At 41.4% G+C, this 20783-nt stretch overlaps 2 protein-coding genes and 1 long non-coding RNA gene across 11 annotated transcripts in view; 2 read left to right on the top strand and 1 right to left on the bottom strand.

The window, feature by feature from the left end:
- Positions 1 to 20783, top strand: part of LOC127663948 (tripartite motif-containing protein 30A-like) — a 131662-nt gene that overhangs the window by 105107 nt on the left and 5772 nt on the right. The window lies entirely within an intron of this gene.
- LOC127663868 (tripartite motif-containing protein 30A-like) overlaps positions 1 to 20783 on the top strand; it is a 152709-nt gene that overhangs the window by 54507 nt on the left and 77419 nt on the right. For 2 of the 9 annotated variants that reach the window (XM_052155702.1, XM_052155683.1), the window contains exon 2: positions 6828 to 6891. The exons of 1 other annotated variant lie outside the window; for it this stretch is intronic. Coding sequence is in view for 3 of the 8 variants with exons in the window: in XM_052155722.1 (XP_052011682.1) it covers positions 13995 to 14414; positions 17627 to 17722; positions 18332 to 18562 (747 nt within the window). In the remaining 5 variants the exon portion in view is untranslated. 6 more of the 9 variants (XM_052155722.1, XM_052155745.1, XM_052155757.1 and 3 more) reach the window with 6 other exon arrangements.
- Positions 619 to 4208, bottom strand: LOC127664086 (uncharacterized). The gene is made up of 3 exons (XR_007973101.1): positions 4051 to 4208; positions 1887 to 1956; positions 619 to 860 (listed from the first exon to the last, which is right to left on the bottom strand). It is a non-coding gene; the product is annotated as an uncharacterized LOC127664086 (long non-coding RNA).

Raw genomic sequence — 20783 nt, forward strand, 5'->3', positions numbered from 1 at the left:
TGAGTTCTCACTAGGACCCTGCAGACTGGATATCTGTTGTCCAGGCAGGAGTTACAGCAGTCATGTGAAACAGGGCATGGCAGCCTCCCATGGAAACTCACTTACATTAGTACGGCTCCTGAAATGCAGAGAAGTCAGTCCTTTTAGAGCAGCATTCTCTGTGAGAGGAGTAGAAGGAGCACTTACAGGGCAGAATTTACAATCCAGATTCTAGCACCACATGCTGGCAGAGTATGCAGCAGACCATTCAAAACCTTCACAATGCTTCAGTCATCAGGAATATGCAAATTAAATAACCATGAGATTCCACCTCACTCCAATCAGAATGGCTAAGATCAAAGGCACAGGTGACAGCAGATGTTGACAAGGATATAGAGGAAGGGGAACACTCCTCTACTGCTGGTGAGACTGCAAGTTGGTAAAAGCACTTTGGAAATTAATCTGGTTATTCCTCAGGAAACAGAAAATAACCTGAAGACCCAGTTAAACCGCCCTGGGCATATACCTAAAAGATGCTCCAACATGTAAAAAGGAAACATGCTCCACTGTGTTCATAGCAGCCATATTATATAATAGCCAAAAGCTGGAAACAACCCAGATGGACCTCAACAGAGAATGGATACATTTACACAATTGAGTAGTACTGAACTATTAAAAACAATGACTTCGTGAAATTCACAGGCGAATGGAGGGAACTAGAAAATATGATCCTGAGTCAGTGGAGTAACCCAGAACAAACACACATGGTGTGTACTCACTGATAAGTGGATATTAGCCCAAAATCTCAGAGTACCCATATATAATCTACATACCATATGGAGCTTAAGAAGAAGGAAGACCAAAGTGTAGATGCTTCAATCCTATGTAGAAGGGAGAACAAAATAATCAAAGGAGATAGAGGGGAAAAGGGACCTGGGAGGGAGAAAGGAGAGGGAGTAAAAGATGGAGGGGGGGAGGCAGAATCAGGTATTGGAAGAGAAAGAAGTAGTGAGGGTCTGGACATTGAATAGAAGTATATAGCAGTGGGGGATGGGTATACAGGGTAGCCACTTGAAAGTCCCAGATGCCAGGTAAGCAAAAGGCTCCAAAAACCCAATGGGGATGACTTTAGCCTAAATACCCAACAAAGGGGAGAGAGAACCTATAGAGACCACCTTTAGTTAACAGACATGGCTCCTAGTTGAGGGATGGGACTACCTATCCATCACAAAATTTTTAACTGAGAAACATTCCTGTCCAAAGGAAAGGCAGGGACAGAAAATTGAACAGAGCCTGAAGAAAAGGGCATCCAGAGACCACCCCAGCTAGAGACCCATGCCATCTACAGACTTCAAACCCCTACACTATTGCTGATACAAAGAAGCACTTGCTGACAAGAACCTGGTATGGCAGTTCACTGAGAGGTTCTGCGGGCACCTGAGTAATGCAGATACAGATACTTATAGTGAACCGTTGGACTGAGCCCAAGGACCCCAGTGGAGAACTAGGGGAATGACTGAAGGAACTGAAGGTATTGCAGCCCTGCCCCCAGGAAGAATAATTTTCAACTAACTGGACCATACAGAGTTGCCAGGGACTAATACACCAACCAAAGAGGGCTCCAGGGATCCAGATACATAGGTAGCAGAGGATGGTATTATCTGACATCCATGGCACAGGAGGCCCTTTGTCCTGTGGAGGCTTGATACCCTAATTTAGGGGCATGCTAGAGTGGTGAGGCAGGAGTGGGTGAGTGGGTGGATCACCCTCATAGATGCAAAAAGGAGCGAGAGGGGGAATGGTTTGGAGATTTGTAAAGGGGTAACCAGGAAGGGAGATATCATTTGAAATGTAAATGAATAAAATGATTAATTTAAAAAAAAAAAAGAATAGGTTTTTCTACTTACTAGACTGTTTTCCACTGATTGATTTCAATCATTCCTCGACTGGTCAAATCCTCTCAGGCTCCCAAGAAGGCTGTCACCAAGGCACAAAAGAGAGAGGGCAAGAGACCACATGCATCTCATCCAAGGCCATGGACACAGTGAACTCCTTTGTCAATGACATCTTTGAGCACAGTGCAAATAAGGCTAACACACACACACACACACACACACACACACACACACACACACACACATATATATATATATATATATATATATATATATATATATTCTTTACTTACATTTCAAATGTTGTTCCCTTTCCAGGTTTCCCTTCCCTGAGAATCCCACAAGCCATCTCCCCTACCACAATCAACCCTGCCCTGCTTCCCTGTCCTGGTATTCCTCTACACTACAGCATCAAGGCAAATAAGGCTTCTTATCTGGTACTTAACAACCAGCGGTCTTCAATCACATCGCTGGAGATCCAAAGGGTGATGAGCCTCTTACATCCTGGAGAACAGGCTAAGCACTCCATGTTGGAGGGCAACAAGGTGGTCACAGAGTACACCAGTTCCAGTAGAAGCCACCATGGACGAGGCACTCTCTTGCTCTTTTGGTCTTTAAAGGCTGTTGCAGTCACCCACTCAAATGAGGAGAGAGCTTAGTTTTATATGTTCTTTTGCATTAGTTTCTAGTTCCTATTCCAAAGTTACTTTAAGGATCTTGGAAAAGGTAAACTTTTGAAGTTTTAAGCCTCTGTGGTTTTGAGTTTCCCTGTGGGTATCTGGTTTGCAGTTAGCCACACCCTACTGAGTTCCTTGGAGTTCTTTTTAGACTAGGATAATGGAGGAGGGTCTCTGAGCCTGGCTTCCGCATCCTACACTGTTGTGTCTGTGTGTCTTTTATTTGTTGACCTAAAATGAGGTGGCTTTCTTACCTTGGCTATTAGAGGACTCCAGGACACAACTAAGTTTGTGTCAATGAATGCTAGGTACCAACCATCTACAACTGAAACCACTCTGTCCCTTTATTTAATGTCTCCTGGGCACGAGAGGTTACAGGTACTTAGGGCAGTGTCCCTCTAACTTACTGATGTATAAAACATGAAAGTTCCATGTTGCTGCGGCTTTGGTAGAAATCTGTTCGAGTTCTCTATCAGGATTTAGAAGCCCTGTTCATGCTTGCTTTTGTTTGTTTGTTTTGTTCTGTGTTTGTTTTTGTTTTTTCCATTTAGTACTTTGTGTTAACCGCTGCAGTGCCAAGTTGTCACAAGGATAATTCGCCTTTTCTCTGTGAGCCCATAAAGTGATCTTTTTAAGTCACACACTCACGAATTAGCTTTTTCCTTTCTGTCCTGTCTCCACCTGAACTTATCTGAAGTTCCCTTTGCTTTCTTGTTTACTCTGTTGCTGGTCAAGCTGGCCAGGTTGGTTTTGCACCTCCACAGCCCACCTATATCTTACCCACAGCAGATGCTAATTTTTTAAATTACTTAATGAATTAATTTTATATCACTGCTTTTCTAAATTCCTTATTGAATCAATTTTATATCCATGCTTTTCTAAATTACTTATTGAATTAATTTTTATATCACTGCTTTGTTAAATGACTTATTGAATTAATTTTTATATCAAGGCTGGGGCAGCAGGGGCCTTGTCCATTTGATGTATGTGAAGACACTATAGAAAATTTGAGGATTATTTTGCTACATTTGTCTTTAATTATAGTTACTGTGGTGGCTGTTCATGGTTGTCAACCCAAGCATCTTGGTTTCTTAATTTCATAATTTGACATTAGAAGAGCCACTCTTAAGCTGGATCTTTGGAGGCAGGTAGATCCACCATTAATCTGGGCTACACCTTCTGGCAGCTTCTGGAAGAAAGAAGCTTGCTCTTTGCCTGCTTGCTGGAGATGGCGAGTCTATGCCTTAACTAGCATTAGAGCCTACTTATTCAGGACTCTGGCATACACTGAAGACCATCTGAGACGTCATGCCTTGTGGACTGAACAACTACTAGATTATAGGACCTTCCATTGGTAGACAGCCATTGCTTGACTAGCTGGACGCCAGCCTAGGGCTCTGCAAGATAGGCTATGGACCAAATAGTGAAGTTAATAGAAGCTTAATGGATTTCTCCACTGGCCAACCTGTGGCCCAACACCATCTGCTTTTGTCTCCTACCTGAAAACAATGGTCTTGGTTTTCTTTTGTGGAGTGTAGCTCCACATTTTTCCCTTGAAGTCTTGATTTTGTCAGTGAAGATACTTGATGGCCTGATCACTTTCTTAATTCTTCTGTATGGTAAGGTCTCCTGGAGCTGGTTGCATAAGCTTTGTGAATCCAAGAAAGAGGTCCAGACATGGTCGTAGATCAAATAAATCCTGATAGAGCAAGTGCATCTCAAGTGTGTAGACACTGTTGTTATCATTAATAAAGTTACCAATTACTTCCAAAAAAAGTAACGAGAATATCTGGAGTATAAATTCACACATGTTTTTACTTTCTCAAAATATAAATCTAGGTATATATTTAATAAAAAATAAGCACTTTAAAGTTCATAGGTCTCCATGGTTCTTTTGTTTAACATTACTTCCATAATCATGTTCCATGGGAATCCCTTTCCTCTGTTAGAAACAAAAGCTAATGTGTATTGCACACACACTGTGGCACTGCTCACTGACCGTGTGGCCAGTGCTGTGCTCACCTGGTCTCCTTCATCCTCTCACTGAGGTCAGAGGATAATGGCAGACCTGAAGGACACTGTCTGATCCTTGGGAGTGGAATTCTGTCTCAGAGAATCTTCATGCAGTGCTAGATCATAGTCTGAGTATTTTATGGTTTTAATTCCCAAACAGGCCTTCGGAAGAAACAGAGAAGACCTTGAGTAAAAGGTTAAAAAGACAAAGACATGGTGGCTCCCGCCTCTCATCCCATACTCAGGAGTTTGAGGAAGAAGTATTCCCGGGAGTTGGAGACCATCCTGAACATTTAGTGAGTTCCAGTCCAGGCTGGAATATAGAGTAAATTCCTGCCTCAAATAAAAATTGAAAAAGAGTTTTAAATAACTATTAACACTTCAAAAGGATGGGAACATGGTAAAATTGTTTGTAAGCAATTGTCTACACAGCAAGAACAGTAGGGGCTCATGACTTCATGCATAGTTTAGACTAGGGGTATAGGTACGGTCAGGCTGGGGTACATTTGGAAAACATGTCTCAAGGGAAGAAGAGAAGGAGGAAAGGACAACGAATATGTGAAATGAACTCAGTCTACAGGGTCATATCTGCTGTCATTCAACATGCCATACATAATTCAGTAGATCTGAGAATGTAGGGAAATAATGAGAGGCAAACAGGAGAGGGGAAGAGAGAGGTGATGGGGACTGCACAGACTTCTCCATTGATCCCTCACAAAACCAAATTTTTTTAATTATTAAATCTTTTTCTTTCTTTCTTTATCTCTTTCTTTCTTTCTCTTTCTTTCTTTCTTTTCTCTTTGGCAAGTTTCATGCATTTTCCAAGCTGTCCTGAAGTCAGTCACCACAGCTGAGGATGGCCATTGAGCTCCTGATTCTCTTGCTGCCAGCTGCAAAGCAGTGGTATTCTGTGCTGCTCTGCATAGGAATGCCCCAGAGACGAACATCTTTGAATACTTGGTTCCCAGTTAGCAGGGCTGTTCAGGAATGATTAGGAGTGTGGCATTATTGGAGAAGGTATAGCATGGGTACAAGTTGTCAGGACTCAATAGATTCTGACAACACCACCATTCTCACTCTGCCTCAGGTTTGTGTCTGGTTTGTGTCTCTTTGTGACTTCTCACTTCCTGCTCCAGCATCATGTCTCCCTGCCTGTTGCCATGCTCCCCACCATGGTAGACATGAACTCTAACCCACTGAGACTGTGACACCCAAATGAAACACTTTCCTTATAACTTGTTACAGCCATAGTGTTTATCAGAGCAGTGGAAGAGGAACTAAGACAAACTACATGCATGTGTCAGCACACATGTTTTGTACAGTGCTGAGGGTCCACTACAGGGTTCTATAATGCTAGGAGAACACAAGACCCAGAGAAGTCCATTCACAGACCTACAGATTTCCACCTTCTACTCAGGGACTGTTGCATCAGTACTATGGGTCTTTAATACAAATCCTAAATCAAATGGGACCTCATGAGACATTCTGGTGAGGGACTCCTGGAAGGGGGAAATGAATGGATGGATCAGATCAGCACTGTGAAAGGACTAGGTCTGTTCAGTCACAGAACACATAATCTGGAGGAGACCATGGGGCAGCTAGAGCGCTCTGCAGCTCACCACTCTATCTGCTGTGAGTGTGCTGAGGGGTTTCTGCCTGGCTCTGCACAGACTCCTCCCATCCTGTCCTTGCTGGGTCTGAAATCTTGCTTGTGTGGCAGATTCCGTGAACTGCAATTTCCTTCCTGTTCTCATCCTGTAAGAGTCCAGCTCCAACCTCAGGGCAACACTGCAGCTTTCTGTCCCCAGCCTTGGTTTTCCTTCCTTTTGGGTAACACTGGCCTCCAAAACAAAACCCAGCCAGCAACTCAAGTGCAGGAGAAGCCCATGGGGAAGGATTTCTTTCCAGCTTTCCAGAGACTCAGGAACTTTGAAGGTGATTGTATCATGAGTCTGAACAAGTGACATAACAAGTACTTGCAGCTCTGAAAAATGTCCCAAGATCCAGGAAGGCAGAGCTGACCACAGGCAACTGAGTCCCTCTGGTGGTAAAACCCTAGGTAATGATGTGGAAACACCCCATTGGTTGGTAGTTCTGTAGTTTCTTTTTCCCAATTTTTCAACCCACAAAGTCCTAACTTTCACTTCTCTACTGGCTCACCAGAGAACTAGCATATTTGGCTGAATCCTCAGAACTTACACTCTGGCCAGTGTTTGCTCCACTCCACAGATTCTGGAACTCTTGACTCTGGATCACTCTGAAGGTGTGAGTCAATTTTCGACTGCTGAGTTTGGAGGAATTTAGAAGAAAACACAGTCTTTGCTCTGGTGAGTTTAAGTTGAAGTTGAGAACTGGAAGGGGGTTGGAGGGGAACTGCTGTGTTCCTTCTGAGGATTCTGGGGATGAGGAGCCACAGAGCGTGGCCTTGAGGAAGACAACTTCCATGGTCAGTACAGAGAGATCCAGTTATTTTTCCAAATGGACATTAATCTTTATTCTAATCTTGAATTATGAGTTGCAGCATGAATCTCCTACTCCAACACAGACACTGCTCTCCCTCCAAACAAATAGTACAGCCAGAGAGGTGTTTAAAAAGAAATGTTTAAGATTTCTCCGAGTAATAGTGGATTTATCCATGATTTTATGGGCTCATTCCCTGTGCTCTGACTCTGTGGTTGGAATTCTTCATCTCTCTGCAGCCTCCTCTTAATGTACTTGTACTATGAAACAGAATGAAGTCTGTAGGGAATTCCTAATGTCACTTAAAAGTCATTACCATTGCCTGTCCTTTCCCTTGGGCTACATGTGCTATACCTAAATCAAGATTAGCTCAGGCTAGCAGTTATGGCTACAAAGACAGATGAAACAGAAAGATCCAAAGTCCAAGGACCTAATAAGACGAAGTCTAAAGAAAGAAAATTAGCCAGGGCTATGCCTTTTAGGGGTGCAATTAATGGGCTGAAGGAGCACTTGCAAGTTTGTACCTGAGCCTAATTCAATCCCAAGGAAAGATATAGTGGACAGTGGATGGGGTGAAAGCAGGAGGAGGGGAGAGAGAGAGAGAGAGAGAGAGAGAGAGAGAGAGAGAGAGAGAGAGAGAGAGAGAGAGAGAGAGAGAGAGAGAGAACACTGGAGGAGGAGGACTCACTAGAAGTGACAACTTTTCTATTCCTATGTAGCCCAGGCTGACCTCATGGAATTGTCCCAAGTCAGAATCCCTGGCTGCTGGGATTCTAGGTGAACATTACTGCCCCATGAGAAACAGCATGAGCTCCTACTTGTGTTTAATGACATAAAAGACTGAAAAATATCTCCTAAGAGAAAGATCTAGGGATTTTGGGAACCACAAAAGAAAAGAAAGAACTTGGAGCAGGGAATCCAGGCTTCACCCAAGCTAATGTAGACACCAGAAGACACAGGTCAGGCCTTCCTGTGTCCACGTTAGCTTGAAGATTGTCAAGAGTCCATTCATTCCCTTTCCCTTTGCTCTACCTTGTTTTCAACCAGTTGTGGACACCAGTTTTCTGAACAGAGGAATCAACTGTCTTTGCCACCATATTTTATGAGATATTAAAATGCATATTTTCGTGTTGTCTAGTTTTAAAATGTGCCAACATCTAGGGAGTACACAATAAATTGCTTTAGATAACACTAATTAGTTAATGAAGCCTGGGACAATATATTTGCCAGGCCTATTTGGAAAAGGACCATTTCATCTATGACATCAGTACTTTGAGCTTTCATCATTCTTTAAGGAACATTTTTACTTGTTACTGAGTTCAACTACACCAGGCAAAGACCACAGATTAAAAAATGAAGGGAATTCATTAAATATTGTTAATAGCGCAGTAGCCTTATAGCCAGATCAAAGGTTTGTCATATAGAAGAGGCTAGAGAACTGTATTAAAGGTGGATGTCACAATCTGCTCATTTGTATGGAATGTGTAGCTGAGAAACTATGGGGGAGCTGTTTCATTCCCCGGCACTCAGCAATCAATAGATTCACAAAACCAGCATAACGGTTTTACATTTGTGGAGGAGAGCAAGGAGTCAACGTTTTGAGGAACTTATCTTTCAGGTATTTCAAATGGGTGCCTAGCAAAAAATGGAGCTTCCTTAACCATTACATACTCCAATAACAACAGAAATAAGTGCTGTCTGTAAATTCTTGTTTGATTTGAACAAACCTAGTTACTGTTTCTTAGGGTCTCTTTTTTAAGAGATTAATATTGCTGGAATTAAGGGGAATTTGATGGAGTATATGAAAACATAGTGCAATGGAAGCTTCCTAAAATGTATGGGGGTGGTGCTAATGAGGTCTATAAATAATGGAAGAATCCCAACTGGCAATCTCTAGTCACCATACAAGGCTTCCTATAGTGGGACTGGGTGGGACGGGATTGCATTCATTTGAGTTATTGACCAACAGGGTGCCATGGAGATCCGTAAAAAACTAAGGCTGTTACTAAGACAACATGTTGCTCTATGTAAAATGATAGTGGTGTTTGTACAAAATGACATCCTTTTCCCCATTTTCTTGTTTCAGCTTCTTTACCAAAAATCAAATGTTGATTGCTATGTGGGTTTATTTCTGGATCTTCTATTTGATGCTGTTGATTAACATGTCTCCTTCAGTACCTATACCATCCGGTTTTCACCAGCACAGTTCTGTAGTACAGCTTGAGGTCAGGGATGGTGACACCTCCCAAAGTTCAGGATTGTTTGGGGGATATCTGGGTTTTTTCCCAGTTGAGAATTGCTTTTGAAAGGTCTATAAAAATTGTGTTGGAATTTTGGTGGGCATTGATTTATAAGATGACCATTTTCACGGTTAACCCTGCCTATCCATGAGCATGGGAGATCTTTGCTTCTTCTGATATCATCTTCATTTTCTTTCATCAGGGACTTAGCATTCTTTCTATGCACATCTTTCCTGGCTTGGTTAGACTTACACCAAGATATCTTATATTGTCCATGGCTATTGGACAGGGTGTTACTTCCATCATTTCTTTCTCGCAGGAGCAACTTCTTTATTCCTCTGTCATGTACCTCACTTTTCCACATGGCTCCTGCGTTGCTGAGTTCATTTTTTTTCATGTGTCAAGAGAATCTTACTTGCATGCCTTTTGTTTTATTTTAGTTTTTCAATTTACATTTATTCCTAGTACTTGCCCTGCTGTGATGAATAAAGGTGACAAGAATAAGCATGCTTGTTATATACATGATTTTAAAGACTTTCCATTGCCCTAAATTTGCTATGAGGTTAGCAGTGGACTTTTCATGTATGGCCTTGCAGTAGGGAATTTTATGTCCATTTAGACAGTCTTGGAAATGTTACTACTCAATATATATGTATATCTTTAAATACTTCTCACACAAAGAATAATTAGAGTTTATTTGGAGTTTGGTGGTAGTGTGTGTGGGACAAAGTATCTCTGTAGTGGTAGTTATCCTGGAACTCACTCTGTAGAACAGGCAGGCCTTGGACTCACAGATCCGGTTGCTCTGAAGGTGTTACCACCACTTTCTTTTATTTATTTATTTATTTATTTATTCATTTATTTATTTATTTATCTTCTATATTCTTTGTTTACATTGCAAATGCCTTCCCTTTCCCGGTTCCCCCTTGATATAAGTCCTATAAGCCCTCTTCCCTCTGCCCATTCCCCAATTACGCCCCTCCCATTTCTCTGTCCTGGTACCCACCTACAAGCCTTTCCAGGACCAGGGCCCTCTCCTTCCTACTTCTTGGGGATCATTTTGATATGTTAATTGTGTCTTGAGTATTCAGAGCTTCTTGGCTAATTAATATCCACTTATCAGTGACTGCATTCCATCTGTATTCTTTTGTGATTGGGTTACCTCACTTAGGATGATATTTTCCAGCTCCAACCATTTGCCTAAAAATTTCATGAACTCATTGCTTTTAATTGCTTAGTAGTATTCCATTGTGTAAATATACCACATTTTCTGTATCCATTCCTCCATTGAGGGATATCTGTTTCCTTTCCAGCTTCGGGCTATTATAAATAAGGCTGCTATGACCTTAAGGGAGCATGTGTCCTTATTGCACGCTGGGGAATCCTCTGGCAGTATGCCCAGGAGAGGTATAATAAGGTCCTCCAGAAGGGTCATGCCCAGTTTGCTAAGGAACTGCCAAACTGATTTCCAGAGTGGTTGTACCATCTAACAATCCCACCAGCAGTGGAGTGTTCCTTTTTCTCCACATCCTTGCCAACACCTGCTGTCTCTTAAGTTTTTAATCTTAGTCACTCTGAATGGTGTGAAGTTAAATCTCAGTGTTGTTTTTGATTTCCCTTTCCCTAATGACTAATGATGTTGAACATTTCTTAAGGTGCTTCTCAGCCATTCGAAATTCTTCAGGTGAAAATTCTTTGTTTAGCTGTGTACCCCATTTTGTAATAGGGTTATTTGGCTCTCTGGAGTCTACCTTCTTGAGTTCTTTGTATATATTGGATATTAGCTCTCTGTCAGATGTAGGGTTGGTGAAAATCTTTTGCCAATTTGTTAGTTGCAGTTTTGTCCTTTTGACAGTGTCCTTTGCCTTGAAACTTTGTAATTTCATGAGGTCACATTTGTCAATCCTTGATCATAGAGCATAAGCTATTGGTGTTCTGCTCAGGAAATTTTCCCCTGTACCCATGTGCTCAAGGCTCCTCCCCAGTTTCCTTTCTATTAGTTTCAGTTATGTCTGGTTTCATGTGGAGGTCCTTGATCCACTTGGAGCTGAATTTAGTACACCCAGATAAGAATGCATCAATTTGCATTCTTCTGCATGCTGACCTCCAGTTAAACCAGCACAATTTGTTGAAAGGGCTATCTTTTTCCCACTGCATGGTTTTAGCTCCTTTGCCAAAGATCAAGTGACCATAGTTTTGTGGATTCATTTCTGGATCTTCAATCCTATTCCATTGATCTACCTGCCTGTCACTGCACCAAAACCATGCAGTTTTTAAGACTATTGCTCTGTAGTACTGATTGAGGTCTGGGATACTGATTCCCCCAGAACTTCTTTTACTGTTGAGAATAGTTTTAGCTATCCTGGGTTTCTTTTGTTATTACAGATAAATTTGAGAATTGCTCTTTCTAACTCTATAAAGAATTGAGTGGCGATTTTGAAGGGATTGCATTGAACCTGTATATTGCTTTTGGCAAGATCTCCATTTTTACTATATTAATCCTACCAGTCCACGAGCATGGGAGATTTTTCCATTTTCTGAGATATTCTTCAGTTTCCTTCTTCAGAGACCTGAAATTCTTGTCATACAGATCTTTCACTTGTTTGGTTAGAATCACACCAAGATACTTTATATTGTTTGTGACGATTGTGAAAGGTGTCATTTCTCTAATTTCTTTCTCAGCCTGCTTATCCTTTGTGTATAGGAAGGCCACTGATTTGCTTGAGTTGAATTTATAACCATCCACTTTACTGAAGTTGTTTATCAGCTGTAGGAGTTCTCTGGTGGAGTTTTTTGGGTCACTTAAGTATATTATCGTATCATCTGCAAATAGTGATAGTTTGACTTCTTCCTTTCCAGTTTGTATCCCTTTGACCTCCTTATGTTGTCTAATTGCTCTAGCTAGAACTTCAAGTGCTCTATTGAAAAGATATGAAGAGAGAGGACAGCCTTGTCTAGTCCCTGATTTTGGTGGAATTGTTTCAATTTTCTCTCCATTTAGTTTGATATTGGGTACTGGTTTGCTGTATATAGCTTTTACTATATTTAGGTAGGAGCCTTGAATTCCTGCTCTTTTCAAGACTTTTACCATAAAACGATGCTGGATTTTGTCAAATGCTTTTTCAGCATCTAATGACATGACCATGTGGTTATTTTCTTTGAGTTTGTTCATGTAGTGGATTGTATTCATGAATTTCTATATAATGGAACATCCCTGGGATGAAGCCTACTTGATCATGGTGAATGATCATTTTAATGTATTCTTGGATTCGGTTGGCAAGAATTTTATTCAGTATTTTCCCCTCAATATTCATAAGGGAAATTGGCCTGAAGCTCTCTTTCTTTGTTGGATCTTTGTGTGGTTTTGGTATCAGCATAATTGTGGATTCATAAAACGAGTTGGGTAGAGTTCCTTCTGTTTCTGTTTTGTGGAATACTTTGAAGAGTATTAGTGTTAGGTCTTCTTTGAAGGTCTGATAGAATTCTGTACTAAAACCATCTAGTCCTGTGCTCTTTTTGATTGGAAGACTTTCTATGACCCCTTCTATTTCTTTAGTCTGGTGTAATTCTGATAGGTCTTCCTTTACATGTTACTTTTTCTCTTACTGCTTTTAATATTCTTTCTTTGTTTAGTGCATTTGGGGTTTTGATTATTAAGTGATTGGAGGTATTTCTGTTCTGGTCCTGACTGTTTGGAGTTGTGCATCTCTCTCTTTAGGTTAGGGAAGTTTTCTTCTATAATTTCGTTGAAGATATTTGCTGGCCTTTTAAGTTGTAAATCTTCACTCTCATTTATACTTATGATCCTTCACTTTGGTCTTCTCATTGTGCCCTGGATTTTCTGGATGTTTTGGGTTACAAGCTTTTTGCATTTTGCATTTTCTTTGACTGTTGACTCCATGTTTTCTATGGCATCTGAGACACAAGATTCCTCTGACCCTCATGTAACTGGGGACATAATTCCACATATGTTTTGTTCTGGATGCCAGTTGTGTCCTAGTATCCAACTCCTTTTTTTTTCTGACATTTGTGTGTTAGAGCAGGCACCAATGAAAAAAGACTACATAGAACATTTTTCATAATTTTTCACTGTATGGAAGACAAATGACCCTCTTAAGTGACCATCTCCCTGAATCTATCACAGGGATTAAGGTAACCATGTGAACAGACACATATGTTATCTTTTATTAGATGACAATCAGAGAAATCATTGCACACATGCATCAGGACCTGAGAGTGTTTACACTCCACGTCATCATGAGCTCTTCCTGGTAAGAAACTGACATCGAGAGAGCAAATCTCACTGACTACTGCTGACAATAGAAGAGTGGACAGAAGTTTGAGAGTTTTGGTGCTTTTGAAAGTGAAGATGGTGCCTGGGAAAGACACTGAAGGGTAGAAGGGTGGTTACACAAGGATATTAACAGTAAATTCTTTCTACTCTTCAGTAAAGGGGGGAAAACATTCCTGAACAGGAAATTTATCCTTTGAGATGACAGAAAAGTACAGCACCTAAAGAATATAAAGGACTACTTGCTATGTCACCAAACCTCCTCCCATATTTCTTCCTTTGTTCTTTTAACTTGTCATTGTGGTCCTTCCTTGACATCTGCACAAGGTTCACTCTGATCCTCCACATCTTACTTGGTTCTTCTCCTCATCTGTATCACACAGGCACCAGTGCAGAATTGTGAGGAGTCGGGACAGGTAGGCACAGGATCACAGCAACTATGGCCTCATCAGTCCTGGAGAGCATAAAGGAAGAGGTGACCTGTCCTATCTGTCTGGAGCTACTGAAGGAACCCGTGAGTGCTGACTGCAACCACAGCTTCTGTCGAGCCTGCATCACATTCAACTATGAGTCCAACAGAAACACAGAAGGGGAGGGCAACTGCCCTGTGTGCCGAGTTCCTTACACATTTGGGAATCTGAGGCCTAATCGACATGTGGCCAACATAGTAGAAAGGCTCAAGGGGTTCAAGTCCATTCCAGAGGAGGAGCAGAAGGTGAATGTCTGTGAACAACACGGAGAGAAACTCCAGCTCTTCTGTAGGAAGGATATGATGGCCATCTGCTGGCTTTGTGAGCGATCTCAAGAGCACCGTGGTCACCAGACAGCTCTCGTTGAAGAGGTGGAGAATGAGTACAAGGTAAGGAGTAGGAGGATGCAGGAAACAAAGTAGAATACAGTAACAGATGGGAAACTCCCACTTTTTCTGAGAGGATACTTACCTGAGCATTATAGACTTCGAACTTGATATATCATTCTGAACTCTTTTACATTTTGACTCCTAAAATGACATGGTGATTTATTCTACCTAAGCATAAGAGAATCTGTCTGGACTATGATTACAAAGAAGCAAATATGATATTGTGAAACTGCTTCTTTAAATTGAGTTGGTGTCCAAGAAAGCCAAATCAGCTGAAGAACATCTGCCAATTTATTCTTTGTTTATATCCTGCCAATGTTAATGACAGATTCATTCAAAGGACCTAACAAGCCCTCTAGTGACTTCCCACAGTGGGGTTAACAAGCACATGACACACAGCAGTGAAGAGAATGTGCATGTGGGAGCTGAGACTTCAGGAGGAGAGGAAGCTTTCCATAATGAGGAACACAGCAGCAAGTTCTGTGTGGTCTTTGTTTTTTTAAACTACCCCAACCGCAAAGCTATCAATCTGTAGTTGATAGCTACTTGAACTGAAAAATTTCTTTTCTCCAAAGGAGTCAGGGTGGGGATAGAAACCATTCTTAAGGAAAGTCCCACGCCAGCAATGGATGGACAGCCAGAGCTCGTGCACTGAGCTGTTCTTAGGAGGTTCTGTCTCTGATAACATTGTCATGGCTCTTTTTCCCTTTCTCTGTTTAGAACCTTATAGGTCCTTGGTTTTACATCATGGCTTGAGTATTTATGGCATTCCAATGTGACTAAAACATATGCTCTCCATTTATATGCACTTCTTGTGATTTTTTGTTTAGCTCTTTTTATGGTTTTGTTTTTCATATTCGACTGTGTTTGCCTTTTATTTCTCTTATTGTATTTTCTTTGGTTCTTTCATTATTATTTCCATGCCCCTTTGTTTTCTTTTTGAACTATTTATTGGCTCTTTGTGAATTTTACATCATTTACTCCAACCCCACTCATTTCTGTATCCTTTATTACCTGCCCTTCAGTCTTGCAACCTCCCCACTAATAGCAAAAAGCTCATCTTTAAAGCTGTAGTGTGTCACGCTGGGTCCTACAGTATATACCATGTAGTCCACAATTCTTTGCTTGCAGTTGTTCATTGCAATGAGTCACTGATCTTGTCTCAGGCCTCTGAGTTCTGCTACTTTATCACTACTAGAACCTCACTAGCACTCCTTTCAGATATCCTGTCACTGCCCTGTGTCATGGTGATCCTGTAGTATTAGATCTGTATGACTGGTCCCTTCTTCTGCTCTAGCAGTTTATTGATTGAATAGATGCTGCAGTGGGGAAATTCTAGGACCTGGGTCTTGACCTGAGCAGTATCTGAGCCACAGGCCCTCACACACCTTTGAGGCCAACTTATCATGGATCCCAGGAACCAGAATCAGCTCTACCCTGCTGCCTATATGAGGTTTAGGGCCTGCTCACTCAAGTTTTTCAGCTCCTGAAAGACATGGCCCATTCTCACACTCTAATTACCCAGGTGCCAGTTCTGACTGCCATACATGGCAAAGGATAAAGGGAGGAGGGTGTCTGTCCTGTTTTTGTACCACTGCCCAACAGACAAGAGGGAAGGCTCTCTTGTATTCACAATCTTAAGGCCAGCTACCCTGTAACTCCCACATTTAGGGCGAGCTCTACTGTGGTGCCCAGTCACAGTGCAGGACCAGCTCTCCTGAGTGCTGCAGCAATGGAGGGGCAGGACAAGCTCCCCTGCTATAATGACCTAGGGACCGCTCTCCTGCTTCATGTAACAAGGATCAAGGCTAAGGGTAGGCATCTCTCTCTTGTCCTTGCTGTTACACAGCAGAAAAGTTGCAGGACCAGCTCTCCCACACTCACACCCTTAAGGCCTGCTCACTGGCACCCCATCATCAGGGTCAGGTCTACTACTCAACCAAACTGAGGGGCAGGGCCTGCTCTCCCAAGTACTGCAGCAGATGAGGAGCAGGGCCAGCTCTCCCACTCAGAAGACCTCTGGGCTAGCTCTCTTGCCTCCCATAGGTAGCAAGGGGTGTGTCTGTGGAGGGGAGGGGAATCTCTCCCTTGCCCATGTCACCTCACAGCAGACAAGTATCAGAGCCCACTCTCCCAGCTCACAGTCGTGGGTCAGCTCACCCTATCTTCTACCACCAGGATCAGCTCTGCTGTGCTACTCAGGTACAGGTTTTACTCTCTCTAGTGATGCAGAAAGCCAGTGTCTCTGTTTTCTCTCAGGAGACACTAGGCTGTGGATCTGGATAGGAAGGGAGAGCAGGAGGGGAGGAAATAGGAGTAGAAATGAGAAGGAAAACCTTAATCAGGATGTATTGTATGGGACTAGAAGGATGACTCAGCACTTAAGACCATGAGCTGTTCTTGCAGAGATCCTGAGTTCAATTGACAGCAACCACATGCTCTCTCACAGCCATCCTTACTAGGATCTGATGCTTTCTTCTGTTATGAAGGCATACATGTAAAGAGAGCACTCATTTACTTGAATAAATAAAACTTTTTAAAAAGCTGTCTTGATAAATAAATAAAAGATTAAATAAAGATGCCTTGAAATATACACTGTATGAAAAGCCTATTTTCTATGAAAGAAAGAAACTTGACTACAAAAAATATAATTTGAAATTTAAAAAAGGGAAAGTAAAATGTATGTTTACATGGCCACTGTTGTGGTGCAGGTTTTAATCAGAGAGCCCTGGCAGCTGTTGTTCAGGGATCTCTGAGTTTCAGGAGTGTGCTGTCTATACAGAAACTACAGGCCAGCCAAAGCTACACAACAGGGCCCAGTTGTTTTAAATAAAAAATAGTGCAGGGGTTAAATATGACATTGTATATAGGGAATATGACATGTGCATATACTTTTGATCAGAAAACCATCAAAAATGTCTTGGTTCTCTGATGCTGGAAGCAAAATAAAAGGCTTCTATTGAATGGAATGACAAACATAGGAGAGATTTCTGTCTTTGTCTTTATGGGGGTGATATGTATATAATAAAAATCAATTGAGCTATAGACTTTTAAGATATATGTACTTTATGTACATACATATTGACACACATTTTTCAAAAGACAACAGCCTTAGGATTCCTGTCTTTCCAGAAGAATTTCTTGGCCTTTGCTTAGGAAAAGTAGTGCTACTAATCACACAACTTGACTCTGCTACAATTCCTTCCTCACAGGAGAAGCTGCAGGCAGCTCTGCAGAAGATGAGGAAAAAGGAAAAAATATGTGATGAATGGCAGGATGACCTCCAACAGGAGAGAACTGACTGGGAGGCAAGTGGGGACCCTTCCTAAGGGCATCACTCTGATGCCCAAGAGGGACTGGGCAAGAAGCTCCTGGGGACTTTGCTTTCTGGCAGTTGATTAGGTCAGGAGGCCTTGATACTCCTCACTCCTGGTTCCCCTGGATACCCTGGCAAAGTCAGTGTATCAGAGCTGAGCTGGGCTCTGTGATGAGCTGGATCCATGGAGGACCTTAGTCAGAACGGCTGCTGGTGCTACTCCTGTGGTGCCTTCTGAAACGCCAGCTGTTGCAAATATGCTTGGCAACAGGCCCCAGTTGTATTCTCAGGGTTTAGCATCTTCTAAGGGTTGAGAGGGAGAGTGGGGACTGTAGCAGGCAGGAACAAGTATCTTAGAAAACTGTTTAAAAAGTGAGCTACATCCAGTCATCCCACTTTGGCTCGCATGGCCTTGGTGGCCTTGGTGACCTAAGATCTTTGTTTTGGAATGTACTGAACAGACATTAAAAGTAGACACATGCTTCCCTAAGAATCTCTTCCCTTTCCCAAACTTAACTCCTTGTGAAAGCTTAGAGCACTATTTCTCTATCTCCTGGTTCCATTTGGAGCTAAATCTCTCTCTCTTTTCTTACCCATGAAGAACCAAATACAGAGCAATGAAGAAAATGTTCAGATAGAGTTTGATGGACTAAGAGACCTCCTGGACTCCAAGGAGGATGAGGAGCTGCTGAGGCTGAGGAAAGAGAAGGAAGATGTTATGAAAATTCTGAAAGAGTCTGAAAGTGAGCTGGTGCAGCAGAGGGATTTGGTGAGAGACCTCATCACAGATATGGAACATCAGTTGGAACTTTCAACTATAGAAATGCTTCAGGTAAGACTTCTGGAGAACCCAGTGTCTGAGAGTCAGAGAACAGGAAGCCATTGCCCTCCCTCTTTGCTGCTGTGTTCTTCCTGGTGAAGACAGGGAGCAATTCCTGTAGTCTTTCCTGAGTCAGGTTCAGAAGCTGGGGGAATCATTGCATGCATGAATGTCAAGGGGGAATTGTATTTTATTGGTTTATCAATAACTTATCAGAAGTGAAGCTAAACATTGGAAAAGAGATCTCTTGCCCCAAGGGTATTACTACCCTACACTCTTGCTGAGTATAAGTGAAGCACATTTTCAACTACCAAGTTAGTCATTACACCAGAATTTGAAATGAGTAGAGTTCATTTCTCCCTCAGATGAATTGAGACTTTACCCTTACTGCCTCTGATTCTAGTGGAATGACACCCCATTGGTGTGGGTACCATCTAATAACTCAGATAACATTTCCTGACTCTGTCTCCGAGTCACTGAAAGGAAAGGTATCTTCTTTAGGTATAAAGTTTGTAGTATTTGATCTCTATCACATTTTTAAATAAGTTATTTCAAAGAAATAGTCTGGTGATAAATATCACTGTAAGAATTTGTTTCTTTTCTCTGAATTATCATCTTGTAGAGCTTCCTGGATCTAGAACTGCTTCATAACCTTTAATTGCTTCTTTTCCATTGTGTTGCTTTAAGTATAATTGAAAACATTCATAATGATAGATTTATTCATCCATATCTAAAATGAGCAAGTTATCATAATAACTAAAGCCAGCACACTTCACAATTCTGAAATTTTATCTCTTAAATAATGAATTTGATCATTTTTCTGTTCCTCCAGCCCCTGATAACTCCATTGTAATATTTACTATTGTGAGATGAAAAGGTTTACATGTTTCTATATGACACATATTTCAATAATATCATTTAACGATTTTTTTCCATTTTGATCTGGGTGAGTATGACAAATTCTCTGAGTTCAGAAAAGTTGCCAAATGATAATACTTCTTACTTTCAAATATATAATATTTTAATATATGCTGACCTTATCATTGCTATCCATTCATCTGTTCACTAGTTCTTCAATTAACACACTATTATATCTATTATACTAATGAATCAGTGGGCATGGACATACTGAGTTCTCCATGAGGATACACTTGTGCATCAGAATTCATTTCTAACTAGAAAATTAGATTTCTCACAAAATTTCTTTTCTGTGAAATCTATTTTTCTTTATTTATGTTATATAAAATAAATCCATATGTGGTAGCCTGTGATTTCTGAACTTCAGAGATTCTAATATTTATATATGTATATATATATGAGAGGCCCACAATAATGAAAAGATAGGCATTCTATCCTAGCTGGAGGTCGACTGGCCCACCCCTGTTACTCCAGGAGCTAGGAAGCAAATGCAAATTTATCTTAGGTGGGTTCAAGGCCAGCCTGCTCTATGTAGTGAGTTGCAGGCCACCATAGTTACAGAGTGACACACATAACTCTAGAGGTAAAAATTGCAAGAGACTACAGAATGTCCATCCCTAAATAGAAAATATATACTGTACCACTAATTCAAATGCCCAGGGCTCATTGCAGAAGTAGAAAGAGTGTAAGCAGCAGATGTGATGGATGACTACAAGGGAAACACTCTCTTCTGGACACACCTTAGCAGCAGCACATATGAACTAAGATTGGTTTTGACACAAAACCAAGACCTGGGCAAACCTAAACCACATCAAATTCAAATACAGAAAGTAGACTTGTTTAGGAAACTCACTCGTCCTGAAGGAGCTACTGGTAATTCTTAACTGCAGGGAGTAAGAGAGGGTTCGAGTTCTTTAAGCATGTAACTTTACATATGTGTACCAATATCCAGTGGAACCCAAACATCCCAGAACTCTCACATAGTGTTACCTTTCAAATCCAGGAAAAATGGAGAATTACAGCACCTATTTAACATATCACAGAGGACCTGGTCAGTCAGGTACTGATATCTGTCCTCAATAAGCCAATATAAAGGAGCCTAGTTGATAGTGGAAAGCAGAGAAAGGAGATTAATAAAGGGAGGGCACATTTTGAAAAGAAGGAAGAGATTTTTTCAAAACCCTTTGTGCATCTTCAGGTTCCCTAAGTGAGATCAAAGTTCAAATAGAGAGCCAAGAACATGCACATATGTGTTGTCCAAGTAAAGGTGTGGTCCTGTCCATCATTCTCCCATCATGATCTAGGTGACAGTGTC

Source organism: Apodemus sylvaticus, chromosome 1, assembly GCF_947179515.1.
Source record: "Apodemus sylvaticus chromosome 1, mApoSyl1.1, whole genome shotgun sequence".
Lineage (NCBI taxonomy): Eukaryota > Metazoa > Chordata > Mammalia > Rodentia > Muridae > Apodemus > Apodemus sylvaticus.